Source organism: Hippocampus bargibanti, linkage group LG11 (genome assembly GCF_051943395.1).
Source record: "Hippocampus bargibanti isolate YZ-2025 linkage group LG11, ASM5194339v1, whole genome shotgun sequence".
In the NCBI taxonomy this organism is placed as follows: Eukaryota; Metazoa; Chordata; class Actinopteri; order Syngnathiformes; family Syngnathidae; genus Hippocampus; species Hippocampus bargibanti.
The window spans coordinates 1,371,023-1,391,765 of record NC_142744.1 but is presented as its reverse complement, the minus strand read 5'-3'; the positions used below and the strand labels follow the sequence as shown (position 1 = coordinate 1,391,765).

General features: G+C 40.8%; 2 protein-coding genes across 9 annotated transcripts in view; one reads left to right on the top strand and one right to left on the bottom strand.

Annotated features, from left to right (window-relative positions):
* Positions 1-602: 602 nt before the first annotated feature.
* On the top strand, positions 603-6,473 carry LOC148891041 (coiled-coil domain-containing protein 42 like-2-like). The gene has a single exon (XM_089007829.1). The coding sequence runs from the start codon at positions 687-689 to the stop codon at positions 1,584-1,586; it is 900 nt and encodes a 299-aa protein (XP_088863955.1). The 5' UTR covers positions 603-686; the 3' UTR covers positions 1,587-6,473.
* The window catches only part of ctnnd2b (catenin delta 2b), a 62,335-nt gene continuing 48,065 nt past the window's right edge, over positions 6,474-20,743 (bottom strand). For 6 of the 8 annotated variants that reach the window (XM_089007819.1, XM_089007825.1, XM_089007824.1 and 3 more), the window contains 13 exons: positions 19,839-19,971; positions 18,935-19,148; positions 16,226-16,412; positions 15,099-15,216; positions 14,192-14,374; positions 12,522-12,695; positions 11,372-11,522; positions 10,927-11,173; positions 10,648-10,741; positions 9,630-9,756; positions 8,658-8,786; positions 7,182-7,252; positions 6,474-7,061 (listed from right to left, as the gene is read on the bottom strand). In XM_089007819.1, coding sequence (XP_088863945.1) covers positions 6,795-7,061; positions 7,182-7,252; positions 8,658-8,786; positions 9,630-9,756; positions 10,648-10,741; positions 10,927-11,173; positions 11,372-11,522; positions 12,522-12,695; positions 14,192-14,374; positions 15,099-15,216; positions 16,226-16,412; positions 18,935-19,148; positions 19,839-19,971 — 2,095 coding nt within the window. In that variant the 3' untranslated portion in view covers positions 6,474-6,794. The remainder of the gene's footprint in view (positions 7,062-7,181; positions 7,253-8,657; positions 8,787-9,629; positions 9,757-10,647; positions 10,742-10,926; positions 11,174-11,371; positions 11,523-12,521; positions 12,696-14,191; positions 14,375-15,098; positions 15,217-16,225; positions 16,413-18,934; positions 19,149-19,838; positions 19,972-20,743) is intronic. The other 2 variants (XM_089007822.1, XM_089007826.1) reach the window with 1 other exon arrangement.

Here is a 20,743-nt window from a genome sequence, read left to right as displayed (position 1 = left end):
ATTTTTTTTAGAAGAAAAAATTGAAAAAAAATCTTGAAAATCAGAATTTTGGAAAATTGTAAAATATTTTGAAAAATCACCATTTTGGCAAATTTGAAAACATTTTGGAACTGCCCAAAGAAGCCCACAGCATTCATTCATTCATTCATTATTTATGTATTCATTATTCATCTATTATTATTATTATTATTATGATTTATTATTATTACAATCATTATTACTATAATTATTACGATTGATTTATTATTGATTTATTGATGAATTATTGATGATTTATCTATTTATTATTTATGTATTTATTTATTTATTTATTCGTTGATTTTTATTTATTTGTGTATTTTTATTTACTTATTCATTATTATTTATTACTATTTACTATTTATTAGTTTGTATTCATTTATTTATTTCCTTTTCCACCATACTTTTGATGCTCACGTGTCTTAACGTTGACTTTGTACGAACGTTGACGCCGATGAACACGCCTGTGATGACGCCGACGGCTACAAACTGCGATGATGTCACTCCTTTGAATCATCATGGCGGCGTCATAAGGCGGGTCTGATTATGTAGAGGCGTGCCAAAGATCAACGTGGGACAAGATTCACCGTCGTCTATCCAATTGTAGAGCACCAGGCAAATGTCAGACAAGCGTCTGGTATCTCCAATTTCAAGCTAACTTGGGCGCCATGTCCAAAAAGAAGGTGAAGCCAAAGCCCCCCCCCCAAGGAAACCACCGCCAGACCCCAAAGGGCAAAGGATCGACAGAATGGGACGACATTTACACGGAAATCCTGATACGCCGCGAGGAGAAAGATCTGGAAGCCCAGTCGGACCAACTCCTGGCCCGCCTGGAAGCTCTGAAAGCTCGCGAGAAGGACCTCCTGGGGGAAATCAGCGACGTGGAGGAGGTGTTCCTGAGCAGGGACCCCTACCTGGCCGACGAAGTCGTAGACCAAGCCTCGGCCAAAGCGGACAACGAAGAAAAAGTGGCCCTCCAGAAGGAAGCCGACATCCGGGAACTGATGGTGGAGTGCGCCCAGCTGAGGGAGACCAAGCAGGAACGCCTGAACGTCATGCGCCGGAACGTCATCTACCAGGAGTTCATGCACAAGCTGGTAGGCATGACCTCCTTCGAGGACGAGGAGGCGCTGACGGATCACATCGAGAGTCTTCACAGCGTGGAGGACCAACTGTCTCAGAGGGAGGGCGAAGCCTACGAGCAGACCAACCAGCAACGCAAAACCCAGATAGCCTTGCAGAAGCAGTACGAGCTGGATCGCCAGGAACTGGACATGGAGCTGACCCAGCTCATGCCGGAGTTGTTTGAAAGTAAAATCAAGGTGGAGTTTTGGTTCAAAGAGTGGAAACGTATCGAGGAGACGGCCTCCAGGAAACTCAACTTGCTGGCGCAGATCAAGATGTCCATCCTGAGTCTCTACGAGATGATCGGCGGGAAGGTCTGCGACAAGCAAGGTCTGGCCCTCAACGAGACCGAGAAACAACTGGACAATATACATTCCTTCATGCTGGATCACTTTGAGATGATGAAAGAGTACGAAGCCACCAACGTCAAGACGGAAAACTAAACACCTTCTCCGCCCCAACCACCTCCCTTACAAAGAACCTACAGTACGATGACATGATGCTATGGAGACCCTCCCTTAGCAAAGATTGCAAGATCGCGATTTAAAAAAAAAAAAAGCAAATTCATGTACTTCCGAGTCTTTAATTTATGTACTTCCGGCTCTTTAATTTGTTTTCGTGGGCCGAATAAAATGATATGCCGGGCCAGATTTGGCCCCTGTGCCTCGACTTTGACACCCGCGGCTAAGGGGCTTCGTACTACGCCATAAGAATGACTTGCAGATGTGGAAAATACAGGACAGTGAATACCTTTCTAAAATAGGAGAAAACATGTCATGCTTACCCAAAAGTGTCAACGCGGAAATGAGGTTTTGCTTGCAAAAATATTTCACGACAAACAAAATATGACCCCAAAAAAAAGGTGGTTGTGGATAGCGAAGAATAACAGAAATGAAAAAGATTTGTAACTTCGACAACGAGAAAATCTACAAACCAAAACCGAGACGACATAACAATAAAAATGCTTGGTCACACAAAAATATCTTATATCTTTTGGGCAAAGAACAAAAAAAAAGGACTGATTTGAGACAGGTGTGACTCGTCAGGTAACGCCAGCTGGACGCTGAAACAAGACGAGAACATGACAACGTTCCTAAAATAAAATTAAACAATAACAAAAATGTCATTTTTTTTGTCCATTCAGATGTCATGTACATAAAAAAAACAAAATGGCCGCCATAAAATTATTTGTAATTGAGATGTTTTACATGTTCATGTTTTTACATCTAAATGTTGACGCGGTGGTGGTTGGCGGCCATTTTGTTGGAGAGGCTTCCACTTATCAATTTTTGGCAGCCATTTTGTCAGAGAAGCTACTGGGTTACAGTATTATCAAGGATGGTTGGCCGCCATTTTGTCAGAGCGGCTTTTGCGTTATTATCAATGGTGGTTGACGGCCATTTTGTCAGAGAGGCTTCGCCGTTATTATCAATGATCATTGGCAGCCATTTTGTCGGAGAGGCTTCCACATTATTCATGGTGGTTGACGCCATTTTGTCGGAGAGGCTTCCGCGTTATAGATGGTGGTTGGCGGCCATCTTGTCGAAGAGGCTTCCGCGTTATAGATGGTGGTTGGTGGCCATCTTGTCAGAGAAGCTAGTGCGTTATCAATTGTGGTTGGTGGCCATTTTGTCAGAGGCTTCCGCATTATTAATGGTGGTTGGCAGCCATTTTGTTGGAGAGGTGTCCGCGTTATCAATGTTGGTTGGCGGCCATTTTGTCGGAGAGGCTTCCGCGTTATAGATGGTGGTTGGCGGCCATTTTGTCAAAGAGGCTTCCGCGTTATTATCAATGGTGGTTGGCGGCCATTTTGTCAGAAAGGCTTCCAACAACTCAAGATTTTGTGGACTGTTGCATTTGTTCCGAAATGATTCCGATTCAAGTCCAACACAGAAATCAGATCTAGCAACAAACAAAGCAACAAAACAACTCTCAGTTTTCCTCTTGGATGGACCATTTTATATTCTGGAGCAGTTGCAATCAGTTTTGAGGCATAGAAAGATTCATATTTGTCTTTTGAAAACACATTTTGGTTTGGAAACCACTACAAAGTCTTTGCCGGCATTTTTTTTTTCTTCAGATTAATTAGCGACAATTTTCCCGCACGCTCGCTTCAACTTGCTAGCTGCCACCGATTCACTTGTTTGCATTTGAGGGGCGGGAATAAATTCAAAGGTCGTCACATTTTGATTTGCTTTATGGCGGCTACCATTTGACAATACAACATTTGAAAGTCCTCCATCTACGTTGAGAGTGACGTCACGGCTCCGTAAATCTCGAGCTAATCTACTCCACGTAGCGACGTTACCACACAAAAGTCGACGATTTAGTGCGTTTGACCAGCAAAGTCCAAAAGTGAACATCCTACATCAAAACGTTTGCCGCCATCTTAAAAAAAAAAAAAAAAGATAGTTCCATCATATAGATTCACACTCTATGAACTCAATCTATTTATAATCTACCAAGAAGTCATCGTGACCCATTTCTCCAAAACGTTTTTTTCTCTTGTACTTCAAACACAGAAATTAAACATATTTTGTACATTTCTTTGTTTTGACCAGTTTCTTCATGTTTTTTTTTCCTCGTGTATTTATTTTTTACAAAATATTTGTGTGTAATGCTCTCTTGGTCCCAGTGCAGTTGCGCAACTTTCAAGTCAGTAGTACACAAGTTAGAATAACAAAAAAAATTACGATGGCCAAAGCATCTCGAAACGCCACAAATTGAAAAGCGCAAAGATGTCCCAACGAAAGCATGAAACGTGTTATCGTGGCGGGTACCTTGTTTGGCACTAGCTTGTACACGCCGAGCACCAACTTAGAAAGGGCTAAAAAACAGACGCCGAGGTTATGATGGAGAGATCACTTAAAAAAAAAATACAGAAACAGTCGCTTTTGCTCTGACTTGGTGCGAGTGAGCCGTCAATCTCAATGGTGGTTCTTTCTAGAACAGTTCTCCAGTCGGACATTCGTTCTTTAATGCGCTCACGGGAACAATACTACTTTGAAAAAGCGACTTTGGCTGTCAATGTGTGTTCGTATACCTACTATCGAGAACTTGCATGCTGCAAGAATCAAAACAAAGGCGCGGAAAATCCGACTGGACCCTCCGCACCCTGCCCACCACCTTTTCCAGCGATTCCCCTCAAGCAGGCGCTACCGAACCAAATCCAGTAGACATTTAAACAGTTTCTTCCCCCTGTCGCTATGAAGTCTCTAAACAGTAACCTAAATACAGGTAACATCCGACTTACCACCGAGTTCCATTCCGATCAAATGGTCGTAAGTCAAAATGGTCGTAAGTTGAAATCTATTCAGAATGTTGAATAGAGACTCGGAGGCTAAATGACTCGCAAACTCCCCCTCTTTGGTGCCATCACACGGTCGATTGCTGTGCGAGTGCGTGTTGCCGGCGTGCTAGCGCGTTGCGGTGCCAGGCGTAGAATTGAAATTTTAAAAATAGGGTCTGGAAGTCATGGTTGTAAGTACGGGTGGTCGTAAGTCGGATATTACCAGTATCTGTAACTGTAAAGTGCCTCTTTGCAATTTTGCCCAACCAAGATTTTGTATTTTTTTACCATCTTCATCATAAACAAATAGGTCCATAATTCCTCATCATCGTCATGTTGGTTCAAAATCACATCCCTAAGTATCTAACAGTCTTTTGATTTGAACTGGCGACCATTGCGGTCGTGCGTTATTCAATAATAATAATAATAATAATAATAATAATAATAATACATTTCATTTATAAGCGCCTTTCAAAACTCTCAAGGTCACTTTGCAGTGACACGATAAGTTTTCCTGTGGGTGAGCAGCGGCAGCCACACGCGCCAGCGTTCACTCAACCTGAAAGAAACTCAAATAGATAGAAAACTAGCTAGATAGCTAATAGCTTGTTAGATATGTAGCTTGCTAGCTAACTACAAAGATATATAGCTATCTAGCTACATAGCTAGCTAGCTAATGGTGGTTGACGGCCATTTTGTCGGAGAGGCTTCCGTGTTATAGCTAGCTATCTATTAGCTTGCTAGCTAGCTTTTTATCTATTTACTTCTGGGTTGAGTGAACGCTGGCGCGTGTTGCAACCGCTGCTCACCCGCAGAAAAGAATATCCTGTGACTGTAAAGTGTCCTTGAGAGTTTTGAAAGGCGCTTAGAAATGAAATGTATTATTATTATTATTTTAGTGCGTGTTAGAGTGTGTGTGTGTGTGCGCCGTGTGTGTAAAGTACAGTGACAGGGCCGTGAAAAGTGAGCTGATAAGCTCATGTGGTGCAGTAAGACTGCAATGTACAAATACACAATGCATGACCAGTAAATGTACATCAAATACTATACAACCAAGAAATAATAAAGAAAAACAAACAAAAAAATGAACATATGATGATGAATGAGGTTCCAAAAAGCAATTTTATCCTCCATGTCCTTAACATCCTCCGGATTTGCTTCTTGTGCTTGGCGTTAATAAAAGCCACGTTGCTATGTCACATATGTACAAACGTTTCTCTCATCGCGACTTCCATCATGACCCTAACCCATATAGTCCCTAACCCTAACCCATAGAGTCCCTAACCCTAGCCCATATGGCCCCTAACCCTAAACCATATAGTCCCTAACCCTAACACTAACCCACAGAGTCCCTAACCCTAACCCATATAGTCCCTAACCCTAACCTATATAGTCAATAACCCTAACACTAACCCATATAGTCCCTAACCCTAATCCACATAGTCCCTAACCCAATCCATAGAGTCCCTAACCCTAACCTATATCGTCAATAACCCTAACACTAACCCACATAGTCCCTAACCCTAACCTATATAGCCTCTAACCTTAACACTAACCCTAACCCACATAGTCCCTAACCCTAATCCATATAGTCCATGGCCCTAACCCATATAGTCCCTACCCTAAACCATATAGCCCGTAACCCTAACCCATAACCCTAATCCTAACCCATATAGTCAAAAACCCTAACTAACCCATATGGCCCCTAACCCTAACTCATATAGTCCCTAACCCTAACCTATATAGTCAATAACCCTAAGCCTAAACCATATAGTCCCTAACCCTAACCTATATAGTCTCTCACCTTAACACTAACCCTAACCCACATAGTCCCTAACCCTAATCCATATAGTCCATGGCCCTAAACCATATAGCCCCTAACCCTAACCCATAACCCGAATCCTAACCCATATAGTCAAAAACCCTAACTAACCCATATAGCCCCTAACCCTAACTCCCTTGGAAAAAACTTTCACTCCTTTCCATCTCTGTCGTCATCACCTTCACGTATTTTGCGTTTTTTTTTTTGGGGGGGGGGGGGGGGGGGGGTGTCATGTCTTCAACCACGCTAGTTCTTCCTCCCGTGGCCCGCAAACGGCCGCTATCCACCAACTTAGAGGAAGAAAAATGTGTGGGTCGCTTTTGGTGGTGTCGGTGGCGCATGCACATGCAAGGCCGTCCCCCGTGACTCCCCAAAATGTCTCCCGAGGGAGTTCCGGTGTCCATTCACGTCCGTCCTTGCACCTGGGATGTCCTGCTACCTACGATGCTACTTTGGAACGACAGACAGGGATCGGGGGTGGTCGAGGGTGGTGGGGGTTGTCTGTCTGTCCTCCCCCCCGTCCCCCCAGTTCTTCGGCCCTCAGACCCAAGAGTCCGGAGAGGCCGGGTAGTGACTGGTCTCGTAGTTGAGCTCGCTGTAGGGCCGAGAGGCCGAGTAGAAGTCCACGTAATTCCCGGTGGACTTCAGGCCCTGCAAATGCATGTTGAGTTCACCTTGTGGGGGGCGCCCAGCCGCCAGGTGAACCTGGTTCTCGTAGAAGGCCTGGTCCTCGTAGCTGGAGTTGTTATCGGGGGGAGGGTTTTGGAAAGGCGGGTAGGGCTCTGAAGGCAATCCTTGAGATGACACCTGCAGGAGGAGGTTTGTGGCCATCAAAGTCGTCCTATTATTTGTGTACGTACCATATACCATGTACCATGTATCATGTACCATGTATCATGTACCATGTACCATGTACCATGTACGTACCTGATTATACTTGAGGTCATCTGTGGGGGACACGTAAGCTCCTCGGTGGAGAGTTGAAGAACCGCCAGAACCTGCGGAGATGGTCATTGTGATTCTATCAGCAGTGAAGCCTTATCTATCTATCTATCTATCTATCTATCTATCTATCTATCTATCTATCTATCTATCTATATTATTTTTTATATTAAGAATGTATAGATAATTATTAGATTTAATGAGCCTTTATTAGTTTCACAGTGAAGAAATTTACAATTTATGTTTTTATTTTCTATTTATTATTTTGTCTTCTTAAAAATATATATAATTATTAGATTAGATGAGCCTTTATTAGTCTCACAGTGGAGGAATCTACAATTTATTATTGTATATTTATTATAAAAAAAAATATATAATTATTAAATGAGCGTTTATTAGTCTCACAGTGGAGAAAATTACGATGTATTATTTTATTTTCTAATTATTATTTTATGTTTTATTAAGCAAATATAATTATTAGATTAGATGAGCTTTTAATTAGTCTCACAGTGGAGAAATTTACAATTTATTATTCTATATTTATGATTAAAAAAAGTCTCACTGTGGAACAATTTTCAATGTATTATTTTATTTTGTAATTATAATTATTCTTTTCTAATTATTGTTTAGGAAAAATATATACATATTTATAATTAGTAGATTAAATGAGCCTTTATTAGTCTCATAGTGGAGAAATGTAAAATTTATTATTTTATTTGATATTTATTATTTTATATGTATTAAAAAAAAAAATATATATATATATATATATATATATATATATATATATATATATATATACACACAGTAAAGTCTCGTTATATCGATATCGGATATATCGATAGTCCCGGTTATATCGATACTATTTCTATGCCCGCACGGAGAAAATTACATGCAAACAGGGTCGGATATATCGATAGTCCCGGTTATATCGATATTTTTTCGGACTCCCTTGAATATCGATATAACGAGACTTTACTGTATATATATATATATATATATATATATATATATATAATTTTTAGATTACATGAGCCTTTATTAATCTCACAGAGGAGAAATTTACAATGTATTTGATTGTTTATTAATTATTTTATATGTATTATTAATACATATCTATATAATAATAATAATCATACATTTCAATATATATTTCTCTCCATATATCTATCTATAATCTCCCTATATCTATAGTCAATAGAGATAGAGATAGTTAGCTAGCGAGATCACTAGCTAGCTAGACAGCGAGATAGCTAGCTAGCTAAATAGCTTGCTAGCTAAATAGCTAGCTAGATAGATAGAAATAAATCCATAAATGGATCCGAGTCCCAGATGAACACTGCCGACGAGTTTCATTCCGCTGACAGTTAGCTGCTTTTATTATTTATGTATTTATTTATGTTTGTGTTTCCGGGGACCGTAATCTCCGTCGCAACTGACTTTGAAACGGATTTAGCCTACCCATGGTGGCATCCTTGCGGGACGTGTGTTCCCCCTTGTTGCCGCGGTACGTGGCGTTGCCGCTCAGCTCGTAGTCTTTCTTCCTCTCCTTCAACGCCATCAGATCCCGCGGCGACGCCGGCGCGCTTGCTGTGACACAACGCGCATCGTTTTGAACACTCGTGACACCATTTTTGAACATTTTTATTTTCCTTTTGGTCAACAATAATCGTCTGTGGAGTTAATAGCTAGTTAATTTCTAGCTAATAGCTAGTTAATTTCTAGCTAATAGCTAGTTAACTTCTAGCTACTAGCTAGTTAATTTCTAGCTAATAGCTGGTTAATTTCTAGCTAATAGCTGGTTAATTTCTAGCTATCTAGATTGCTAGCTAGACAGATACCGAATAGCTAGCTAGCTAGATAACCAGCCAACTAGTCAGATAGCTAATAGACAGCAAATAGATAGCTAGCTAGCCAGATAGTTAGTTACATAGCTAATAGACAGCAAATAGATAGCTAGCTAGATAGCCAACTAGATAGTTAGATAGCTAATAGACAGTCAATAGATAGCTAGCTAGCCAGCTAGTTAGTTAGATTGCTAATAGACAGCAAAGATAGCTAGCTAGATAGCCAACTAGATAGTTAGATAGCTAATAGACAGTCAATAGATAGCTAGCTAGCCAGCTAGTTAGTTAGATAGCTAATAGACAGCAAAGATAGCCAGCTAGATAGTTAGATAGCTAATAGACAGCATATAGATAGCTAGTGCTTTATCAGCACCCTCACAAGAAAAAACAAAACCCGAATCAATTTGGGAATGGCAGTGAATGAGTTAAAATGTCCTTGTAAAATACCAACAAAATGGCCGTCTGTTTTGTTTCACATTTTAGCAATTCACAAGGTAGTTTTCAGGCGCTTACTTCATCTCTTAATCAATCTAAAAATCCAAAGACTTAATTTTGAAGAAACAAACAAAAAAGGATTGTCGCTGACCCGAGCGATGGTTGGGCGAGGTCCGAACCGGCGAGACGGACGGCGTACGAGAAGAAGAATAAGGCCGCTGCCTGTCCCGTTCGATGGTGGAAGAAGAGCCGATGAAGTGGTATTGCGAATAGCCGTCCTGGAGACGACACAAAAAGTCACAACGAGGACACTCAAGGACACTTCTAAGTCACAGATAAGCATAGAAAAAAACAAAACAAAAAAAAACAAAAAAAAACAGATACAATAATAAATAATAAATGATAAATAAAAAATAATCATACATTTTATTTGTGCCTTTCGAAGCTCTCAAGGACACTTTACGGTCACAGACAAGCATAGAAAAAAAAGATACAATAAAAAATAATAAATAAAATACAATCTATATAATAATAATAATAATAATAATAATAATAATACACATAATACTAATAATACTACTACCACTACTACTACTACTACTACTACTACTACTAATAATAATAATAATAATAATAATAATAATAATAATAATAATCCTAATCCTGATAATAATAATAATAATAATAATATACATAATATACATAATAAACATAAACAAATAATAATATACATCATAATATACATAGTAATAATAATAATATACATAATAATAATAATAATGTACATAATAATAATAAAAAAATATACATCGTAATAATAACAATAATATACATAATAATAATAATAATAATAGAAATAATAATAATAATAATAAACATAATAATAATAATAGAAATATACATAATAAACAAAAAATAATAATATACATCATAATATACATAATAATACTAAAAATATACATATATAAACATAATATACATAATAATAATAAAAATATACATATATATATACATATAATATACATAATAAAAATAATAATATACATAATAATATAAATAATAATACTAATAATAACAAGAATATACATTAAATAAATAAATAAATAATAATATACATAATAATAATAATAATAATAATAATAATAATAATAATAATAGGGGAGCCGTACCTTCTTGTAAAGGCTGCGCAAGTCTCGATATTGCCACATGCTGTTGAGCACTTGCGATGCCGCTTTCATCACTTTGGGACTATGTCTGGGAATTCAGTAGAAAAGAGAAAAACAAACAGAGGATAAAGCCAGTCTGAATTTTGAACCCGGAAGTAACTCAAACAGATAGAAAGCCACTTATACACATACGACAAGCTCCTTTAGTGATGTGAGATGTTATCTAAAAGTAAATATTTTAATAACAACACGGCATAAGATGGAATAACATGGCAAACTCACTTGTCTCCTTTGCTTCGGGCGACGCCGATGAGCTTCTCGATGCCGCCGGCGTCCCTCAGGGCCTTGGCGTTCTCCATGTTTTTGGTGATGACCTCATGCAGAGCGCAGCAGATCGCCGTGACGGTGTCATCCAACATGGTCTTCGTCAGCAGAGCGCAACTATTAGCCCCGCCTCCTCCTCCGCTATTGCCGTTGTTGGTACTGCCACCGGGTAACCGGTGCACCAGGTCCCTCATGGCATATTTACCTGTTGTCACAGGGGGGTGGGGGGTTAAATAAGAGGAATTAGGACTAAAAAATGGGAAGCTAACTTTCTTTATTCCCGAAAAGAACAATTAGTGTATTTTCCGGTGTATAAGGCGTATTATGTGTGACATGCTGGATGGCCACGCGGCGATCGGTGACGCTTTGCCCCCCTCCTCCCCACTTTCGTCCAGTCACTTACCAATCAGCTCCTTATTCCTGATATCCAGGGCCATGTTCCTCAAGGCGGTGGCGATGGCGCACACCACCCTGTCGTTGTCGATCCTCAGTAACTCCACCAGGATGGGAAGGCCCTTCTCTTTACGCACCGCAGCCCGGACGTACACCGACCACTGGGTGGGGACGTTCAAAAGACGGAAGACGGTCAGACGTGCACGCGAAGACGCCTTTGGTTGAAATGATGAGATGTCACATGACCCTCTGGAGCAATATTAAACCGCCATTTTGGAATATTTTTGCCATTTTATAGGTAAACAAGTGAGCTATGAAAAACAAGGCCAAATACAGTCTTGTCATTTAGACAGTGGTGGAGCATCAGAGTCTGCGATAAGGCCTTCTCTGCTGGCCTAAAAAAAATATCTGAATCACAGACTGATTGATGATATTTTGTCCATGAATTCTTATAAGCTAATTCCAAATTGTCTTTCAGCTTCCTTTCATTCATTTTCCCCTGTTGAGCTACTTCCAGACGTAAATTTTGGGATTCAATCAATTAACCAATCACACACAGCCAGCCAGCCAGCCAGCCAACAGCTAGCTAGCTGGATAGCTAATGGATAGCAAATATATAGCTAGCAATATAGCCAGCTGGATAGCAAATAGATAGCTAGCTATATAGCAAGCTAGATAGCTAGCTAAATAGCTATCCAGCTTAATAGCTAGCTAGATAGCCAGTCAGCTAATAGCTAGCTAGCCAGATATCTCTGTATTAGCTATCTATTATCTAGTTAGCTAGCTTTCTATCTATTTGAGTGAATGAAATGTATTATTATTATTATTATTAGTAGTAGTAGTAGTAGTAGTAGTAGTAGTAGTAGTAGTAGTATTGTTATGAGTATTAGTATGAGTATGAGTATTAGTATTGTTATTATTATTATTATTATTATTATTATTATTATTATTATTATTATTATTATTATTATTATTATCTTGAGAGTTTTGAATGGCGCTTAGAAATGAAATGTATGATTATTATTAGTCAAAAAATTGTTATGAAGGCTTGGATTGATTCTGACATAGCACTACTGAAGGCCTCACTGCGAAATCCAGGGCTGGTCAATGCATTTCGAATGAGAGCATGTGCAGCAAATGAAGGCGTACGCTCTTTCTACCTTCCAGCTGCCAGCCGCAAGGTTTTGCAGCGCGCCGGCCGCCCCCTCCAGCGTGTCGGGATTGGAGCACTCGGACAGCAGCGTCAGGTAAGGCTTGACGATGCTGGGATGCCACAACATCTGAATGCCTTTCGGAGGTTCGGCCATGTCTGGAAAGGGTCCTACGCCGTCCCACTGGGAAAGAAATTATTAGCTATCTATTTACTAGCTGATAGATATTTATTCACTAGCTATTAGCTATCTATTCGCTAGCTAGCTAACTTGCTATCTATTTGAGTTACTTCCGGGTTGAGTGAACGCTGGTGCGTGTGGCTGCCGCTGCTCAACCACAGAAAAAAAACATCCTGTGACTGTAAAGTGACCTTGATAGTTTTGAAAGGCGCTTAGAAAGGAAATGGATTATTATTATTATTATTATTGAATGTTTAGGTAGTCCTAAAACTGAATTTTCTGTGGGTCCTGGAATTGGAGTGACAATGACAAAAACCCTGGCACTGGAGTGGATACATTTTTTGCACATCGTCTGGCAGTCAATGAGTTAAAAACGCTCGCCTGAATATTCCCGTTTCAAAGTCTCATTTCCGTCTTTGCTTGAAATGAAAAGATGAAGACTAATTAGCGATTATTCACACGGCGGAAATCCAAGCACAAAAAAAAAAAAAGATGTCTGCCACTCAGCCAGAATGTGCCTCTGATTGCTTATTAGAATAATCCATTTCATTTCTAAGCGCAATTCAAAACTCTCAAGGTCACTTTACAGCCACATAAGTTTTTCTCTGTGAGTGAGCAGCGGCAGCCACACGCGCCAGTGTTCACTTAATTCGAAAGTAACTCAAATAGATAGAAAGCTAGCTAGCTAGCCAATGGATAGCATATAGCTAGCTAGATAGCAGTCAGCCAGCTAGATAGCTATATAGCTAATAGATAGCTAGCTAGATTGCCGGCCAAGGAGCTAGATAGCAAATACGAAATAGCAATAGCAAGTACAAAACCCCCCACCCAGGAGCCCGGGGGTCACCCGGTCCTGTTACTATTCACAATGTATTAGCTATCTATTCGCTATGTATTAGCTATCTATTCGCTAGCTATCGAGCTATCTATTTTAGTCTGAGTTGAGTGAACGCTGGCGCGTGTGGCTGCCGCTGCTCACCCACAGAAAAAAAACTTAGCTAGCGAGGTAGCATTGATAAGCGCCTTTCAAAACTCTCAAGGTCACTTTACAGTCACAGGATCAGTTTTTCTGTGGGTGAGCAGCGGCAGCCACACGCGCCAGCATTCACTCAACCCGGAAGTAACTCAAATAGATAGAAAGCTAGCAAAATAGCCAATAGATTATCAGCATACACACCAAAATGGAGCGCCCCGTTAAAACAGCTCCAAAATCTCTTTCGCTCTGTCACCAAAGGTTTTGAAAGGCGCTTATAAATGAAATATAGGTAACATCCGACTTACGACCACCCGTACTTACGACCACCCGTACTTACGACCATGACCTCCAGACTCATACTGTCATTTAGCCTCCGAGTCTCTATTCCATCTTTTGAATGGATTTCTACTTACGACCATTTCAACTTACGACCGCTTGGTCGGAACGGAACTCGGTAAGTCGGATGTTACCTGTATATTATTATTATTTCCATACGTGGAGTGCGTATGGAAGAGTTGCTAACCTGGTCATGTCCCTTCTTTTTCTTCTTCTTTTTGCCCCAGCATCCAGAACTTTCTGCTTCCTTCCCGCCAGTGTCGCACAAGAGCCCGTCCAGCTCCTCCGAACCGCCTTGTTGGTTTTGAGATGTTTCGGCGGCCAGACGGTACGACAAGTTCCTCAGGATGCACACGCAGTTCTCCACCGTCTGACACGGATGAGGAGAGGGGGAAAAAAAAAGTTATGATTGACAGAAAGATGCAAGACTAAAAAGCTAACGATCGAGCTAGCTATCTAGCTAGCTAGCTATTTGCTGTCTAGTAGCTATCTAACTAACTTGCTGGCTATCTATCTATTTGCTGTCGATTAGCTATCTAACTAACTAGCTGGCTAGCTAGTTATCCCATTGCTGTCGATTAGCTATCTAACTATCTAGCTAGCTAGCTATTTGCTATCTAACTAACTATCTGGCTACTTATCTATTGGCAGTCTATTAGCTATCTGACTAATTAGTTGGTTATATAGCTAGCTAGCTATTCGCCATCTGTCTAGCTAGCTATCTAGATAGCTAGATATTAACTAGCTATTATCTAGCTAGCTTGCGGGTTGAGTGTACGCTGGCGCATGTGGCTGCCGCTGCTCACCCACAGAAAAAACTTGCCCTGTGACTGTAAAGTGACCTTGAGAGTTTTGAAAGGCGCTTAGAAATTTATTGTTATCATTATTATTATTATTATGCTACATGCTAACATAATGCAAAAATGTAGCGGTTCGGCCTGTCCTTTCCTCAGTTGTGTGCTACTACTTTCCTTACTTTTGCAAGAAAAAAAGACAGACTATTACTTTTTGCGATACAACATGCTAATGTTATAAAAGAAGGATAAGGAGTGTGTGTGTGTGTGTGTGTGTGTGTGTGTGTGTGCGTGTGCTACCTTGCTGTCAATCTCACTGCTCCCCAGGGCCGTTTGAATGACGTACAGTAAAGCATCCGTCAAACCGTCGCACTCTCTCATCCTCCTGCGTGCCTCCTCACCTGCAGAACTCACGTTGCTGACACACACACACACACACACACACACACACACACACACACACACACACACACACACACACACACACACACACACACACACACACACACACACACATAACAGTCGCAACGCTTTTAACTCATTCACTGCCAGGCGATGTGTAAAAATGTGTTCACTTCAGTGCCAGGGTTTTTGTCATTCTCACTCAAATTTCAGAACCCACAGAATATTGAGTCTTAATAATAATAATAATAATAATAATAATAATAATAATAATAATAATAATAATAATAAGCCAGATGCGCCAGCGTTCACTCAACCCGGAAGTAACTCAAATAGATAGAAAGCTAGCCAGCTAATAGCTAATAATAATAATAATAATAATAATAATAATAATAATAATAATAATAATAATAAATTTCATTTATAAGTGCCTTTCAAAACTCTCAAGGTCATTTTACAGGCACAGGATAAGTTTTTTGTGGGTGAGCAGCGGCAGCCAGATGCGCCAGCGTTCACTCAACCCGGAAGTAACTCAAATAGATAGAAAGCTAGCTGATGATAATAATAATAATAATAATAATAATAATAATAATAATAATAATAATAATAATAATAATAATAATAATAAAGCATTTAATACAGCGTTAGAAACCTTAGACTCTCTTCTTTCATCAGAAAAAGTACATTATTTTTGGTAGTAAATTAATTAAAGCCCCCCCGAAAAAAGGAGCCATTTGGGAGCCGATAGAGTCGCCTCTTTTTAGTGAGCCAAGCCATAAGAACAGCCGCGAGTCTTAAAACATAAAATAATCTTTGTCAAATACGCTCAGTACAAGTCATTTGAAGTCATGTTACACATTATGGACGCAACTTGTCCTTTAAATGAAGAAATATACATGCAGGGATGCATGCATGAGTTTCTCACATGTGAAATTGTCACTGAATTAGCTTAGCTTCAGCACATGCGTCATTGCTAAGCGTATTTTGCGCAGGGAATGGGCTAGCGTAGCGTCAGAGTGACTTACCGGAGGCATCCGGTGGCATTGCGGAGGACCTGGGAGGAGTGCAGATGCAATTTGCGGTCTTCTTGCGTATGGGGCGACGTATCCCAGCCCGAATGGGGGATGATCACCGCGTTGGTCAGCACGGCCAGAGCGTCCTGGATGATTGGCATCTTCAGGGCGTCACATGACGAAAGGTTCCACAAGACACCTAAAATGGAACCATGTGAAAAAAAAAAAAAAAAAAATTGGCGAGGATTAATAATTGTAGTAATAATAATAGTAGTAATAGTAATAATAATAATAATAATAATAATAGTAATAATAATAGTAGTAATAATAGTAGTAGTAATAGTAATAATAATAATAATAATAATAATAATAATACATTTCATTTCTAAGCGCTTTTCAAAACTCTCACTGTCACTTTACAGTCACAGGAGAAGTTTTTCTGCAGGTGAGCAGCGGCAGCCACACGCGCCAGCGTTCACTCAACCCGGAAGTAACTCAAATAGATAGAAAGCTTGCTAGCTAGGCAATCGTTAGCCAACAGATACCTAGCTTGATAGCCAGCCAGATAGCTATCTAGCCAGCCAGAGCTAATAGATAGCATTAGCTAGCAAATGATAATAATAATACTACTTTAAAGCGCTATATAAATCAACATGTATGTATTGTATTTTGAACAGTCACCCCCATTTCAAGCTCAGATAACTCCAGACCCATATCACTTAGGAATTAACTTTTTTTTGATGAAAGAAGAGAGTCTAAGGCTTCTTACGCTGAATTGAATGAACATCCATTTTTTGAAAGGAGATTTATAGAGTTATGAGTGACGAGTGATGGGAATTCCGGCTCTTTTTGGAGAGCCGATTCTTATGGCTCGGCTCTTTCGGCTCCCAAATAGCTCTTAAGTTTTTTATTTTTTTTGCTGAAATTAATTTACCACCAAAAATAATGTAATTTTTCAGATGAAAAGAAGATAGTCTAAGGTTTCTTACGCTACATTAAATGAACACCCATTTTTTAAAGGACACAGTGTTCACTTGTGATGGGAATTCCGGCTCTTTTTAGAGAGCCGATTATTATGGCTCGGCTCTTTCGGCTCCCAAATGGCTCCTTAAATTGTTTTTTTTATTTTTTTTGCTGAAATTAATTTACCACCCAAAATAATGTACTTTTTCGGATGAAAAGAAGATAGTCCAAGGTTTCTTACGCTACATTAAATGTTTATGTCATCCTAAAACTCCATTTTATTGTGGGTCCGGCAATTTGAGTGAAAATGACAAAAACCCTGGCACTGGAGTGTAAAGACATTTTTTTGCACATCGTCTGGCAGTGAATGACATGTCTCCGTCGACTGACGGCAAGATGATCCCGAGCAAGTGAAATCATCTGCTCGGCCAGCCTCTCCGCCATTGTGCAATATGACATCATCCACTCGAGGAGGAGGAGGAGGCCGGGGTGGGTCTTTATCTTTGATCAGATGCGTTTGCACCCCTTTCGACACACACACACACACACACACACACACACACACACACACACACACACACACACACACACACACACACACACACACACACACACACACACACACACACACACACACACACACACACACACACACACACACACACACAGTGATAAAGGGGCTTAATTGCCTCAGCCTTACATCATGAGTGGCAGCGGGTGCTTATCAATGCGCCGCTGTATCGAGACGCTGTGTGTGAAGATGCAGGTTGGCTTTCTTTGTCTGTGAAGCCGTCCTACAGTTTTTATTTGGCCTGTCATTCACTCGTCAATCTCATTTCGACATAGCGCCATCGCATCTATTTGGATTTGAAGGTTGGATGTAGCTTTTTTTTTGTTTTTCCACGCCGAACATTTGGAGCCGCCGTTTGTCATTTTGATACGACGGCGGAGAAATATGGTGAAGATCTTGCCTCCTAGCGGACCCCCGCCAAGAATGTTTGGATGTGTGGATTGTGAAAATGAATTCTCAGACAGACGGGCAGACTGACAAATAGGTAACTAAATAGCGAGATAGCTACATAGCTAGAAAGCTAGTGAGTTAGCGAGATAGCTAGACAGACAGACAGTTAACGAGATAGCGAGATAGCTCGTGAGATAGCTCGATAACTAGATAGGTAGCAAGTTAGCTAGATAGCCAGCGAGTTAGCTAGGTAGCTAGACAGACAGACAGTTGATGAGATAGCAAGATAGCTAGATAGCAAGATAGCTCACTAGCTAGACACACAGATAGATAAATAGTCAACGAGATAGCGAGCTGATAGCAAGATAGCTAGTGAGTTAGCTAGATAGCTAGACAGACAGACAGTTAATGAGATAGCTCGATAGCTAGCAAGTTAGCTAGATAGCCAGCGAGTTAGATAGCTAGCTAGACAGGCAGACATACAGTTAACGAGATAGCGAGATAGCTAGCGAGTCAGATTGATAACCAATGAGTTAGCTAGCTAGACAGACAGACAGACAGACAGCTAGCAAGATAGCTAGCCAGACATACAGACAGACAGATAAATACTTAATGAGATAACGAGCTAGAGAGCCAGCCAGACAGTTAGCAAGATAGCTAACGAGTTAGCTATATAGCTAGCGAGTTAGCTAGCTAGCCAGCCAGCCAGACAGATGGATAAATAGATAGTTAATGAGCTAGCGAGCCAGCCAGCCAGCCAACCTGTACATGTGTCTTTCCATGTGTGTGCGCATCACCTGTGAGTAGTTCTCGGATCTCGACGTCGGTAGTTTTCCGCAGCAGTCGAACCAAAGCGGGTATTCCTCCGCAGTTTTTGAGCGCGATCTTATTATCGTCGTTAGCCTTCCCGTAGACGAGATTCCGAAGGGCTCCGCAGGCGCTGCGGTGCACGTCGGTCATCCGGTGGTCCAGCAGGTCCACCAGCAGCTGGATGCCGCCTTGTCGCCGGATCTGCGGTCAAGAGAAGTCAAAGGAGATTTTAGTGGTTTGATTTTCAAGACAAGACCATCGCGTTCCATAAAAAGTCTGATTTTCCCCGATAATGGAGAATAAATAAACGTTTCGCGCTGTTATATGCTTAGTCAACACTTGTGACTCAATACACAATTGAAGCACAGACAACCCGGGGTCAATCTGAGGTCAACAGCTTGTTAAACTGTCATCTTCATCTAGGAGATCTGGCCTTGGGCGGAATTTAGGACTTGGGAAACTCCTTTAGCACCGAAGTAATTTAAGACTTGAAACTCCTTCACAGGAAGAGCTCATTAGCCAGGTTACGGATTTATCAGTTCATGGAAGAGACAATGTTTTACTACATACAGTTGATTGCGCTTAGTATACTAATGTTTTACTAATGTATCACTTTAATTTGCATTAACTCTCAATAAATAGCTCGGCAGAGGGCTGCAGAATTCAGGCGTCTGTCACGAATGGCTGCGTCTCCTGCCGGCAGTAAAAGACAATCTTTCCGGGTTCGAGTCTTTGTCCACAGTGTCCGATCAAACATCTTTGACACCCCCCGATTCGTGATGTTTGTTACAAGAGTACTGAGACCCCCCCCCCCCCCCTCCACCTACGCCCTTCCCTGCAGAGATTCTGACAAATCAACTCGGCTAACGGCTAATGGCGGCGTGTCCATACCTCACACTTGATCTTGTTGTCCCCGAAGCAAAGGTGCTGGAGGTAGGCGGCGGCGTTGGACTGAACCGACGGGAACTGATGTTGTAACATTTGGATGACTTCTGGTAGTTCCGGATCCCGCCAACCAAACTCCCTGCAGGGTGGGAAGACACAAGGACACAACGTCGCATCACATGGTTGTCCATTTTTCGGATTTTTTTTCTCCATCGTCAAACCAGAGTCAAAAACGGTTCCGATCGCTCTCTTGACAGACTTCACCGCGACAGACTTTTAAAGGACAACCGACACCTCTGGACAAGTTGCGTCCCTAATCTGTAAAATCACTTGAAATGACTTCTACTGAGCGTATTTTACAAAGATACCACCGCGTGTAGCTAGCTATATTTGACGTTTTAAGACTCGCGCTGAATATCCAGGAAGTCTTGTTTTCCAGTTGACGATTCCCTAAGTGACGTCACGTCTGGAACACCCCTGACCGAGAAAGCGGCGCACAATGCATTTTGGGTATTTTTTTTTTTCGTCTGAAAACATCGTGTTGATGGCGAAATTAGAAGGAAAACTACATAAATAACGCCATGGTGAATCGTTGTGTGTTGCACCAAGACTACTATTTGATACTAGTTGACACAAATTCCCAGCAGACAAATCAGCCTATTTCCAACGGAGCTTGTGCGCCATCTTGTGCATTTTCTGGGACGCTACATTGGAGTCCAGACGGCTCGAATTGATACGGAAGGACTTCTTTAATCGATGCCAAACATTCATGCTTTCCTCTTCAGAACTATTTGAATCATATTCATAACTGGATGAGTAACAAGAAAGCATCTTTTTCCGTATCTGAAGTTATTGTTTTGATTCTGGAGCAAGGCAGTTTGTGAAGGAGTATCCTGGCGTGACGTCACGAA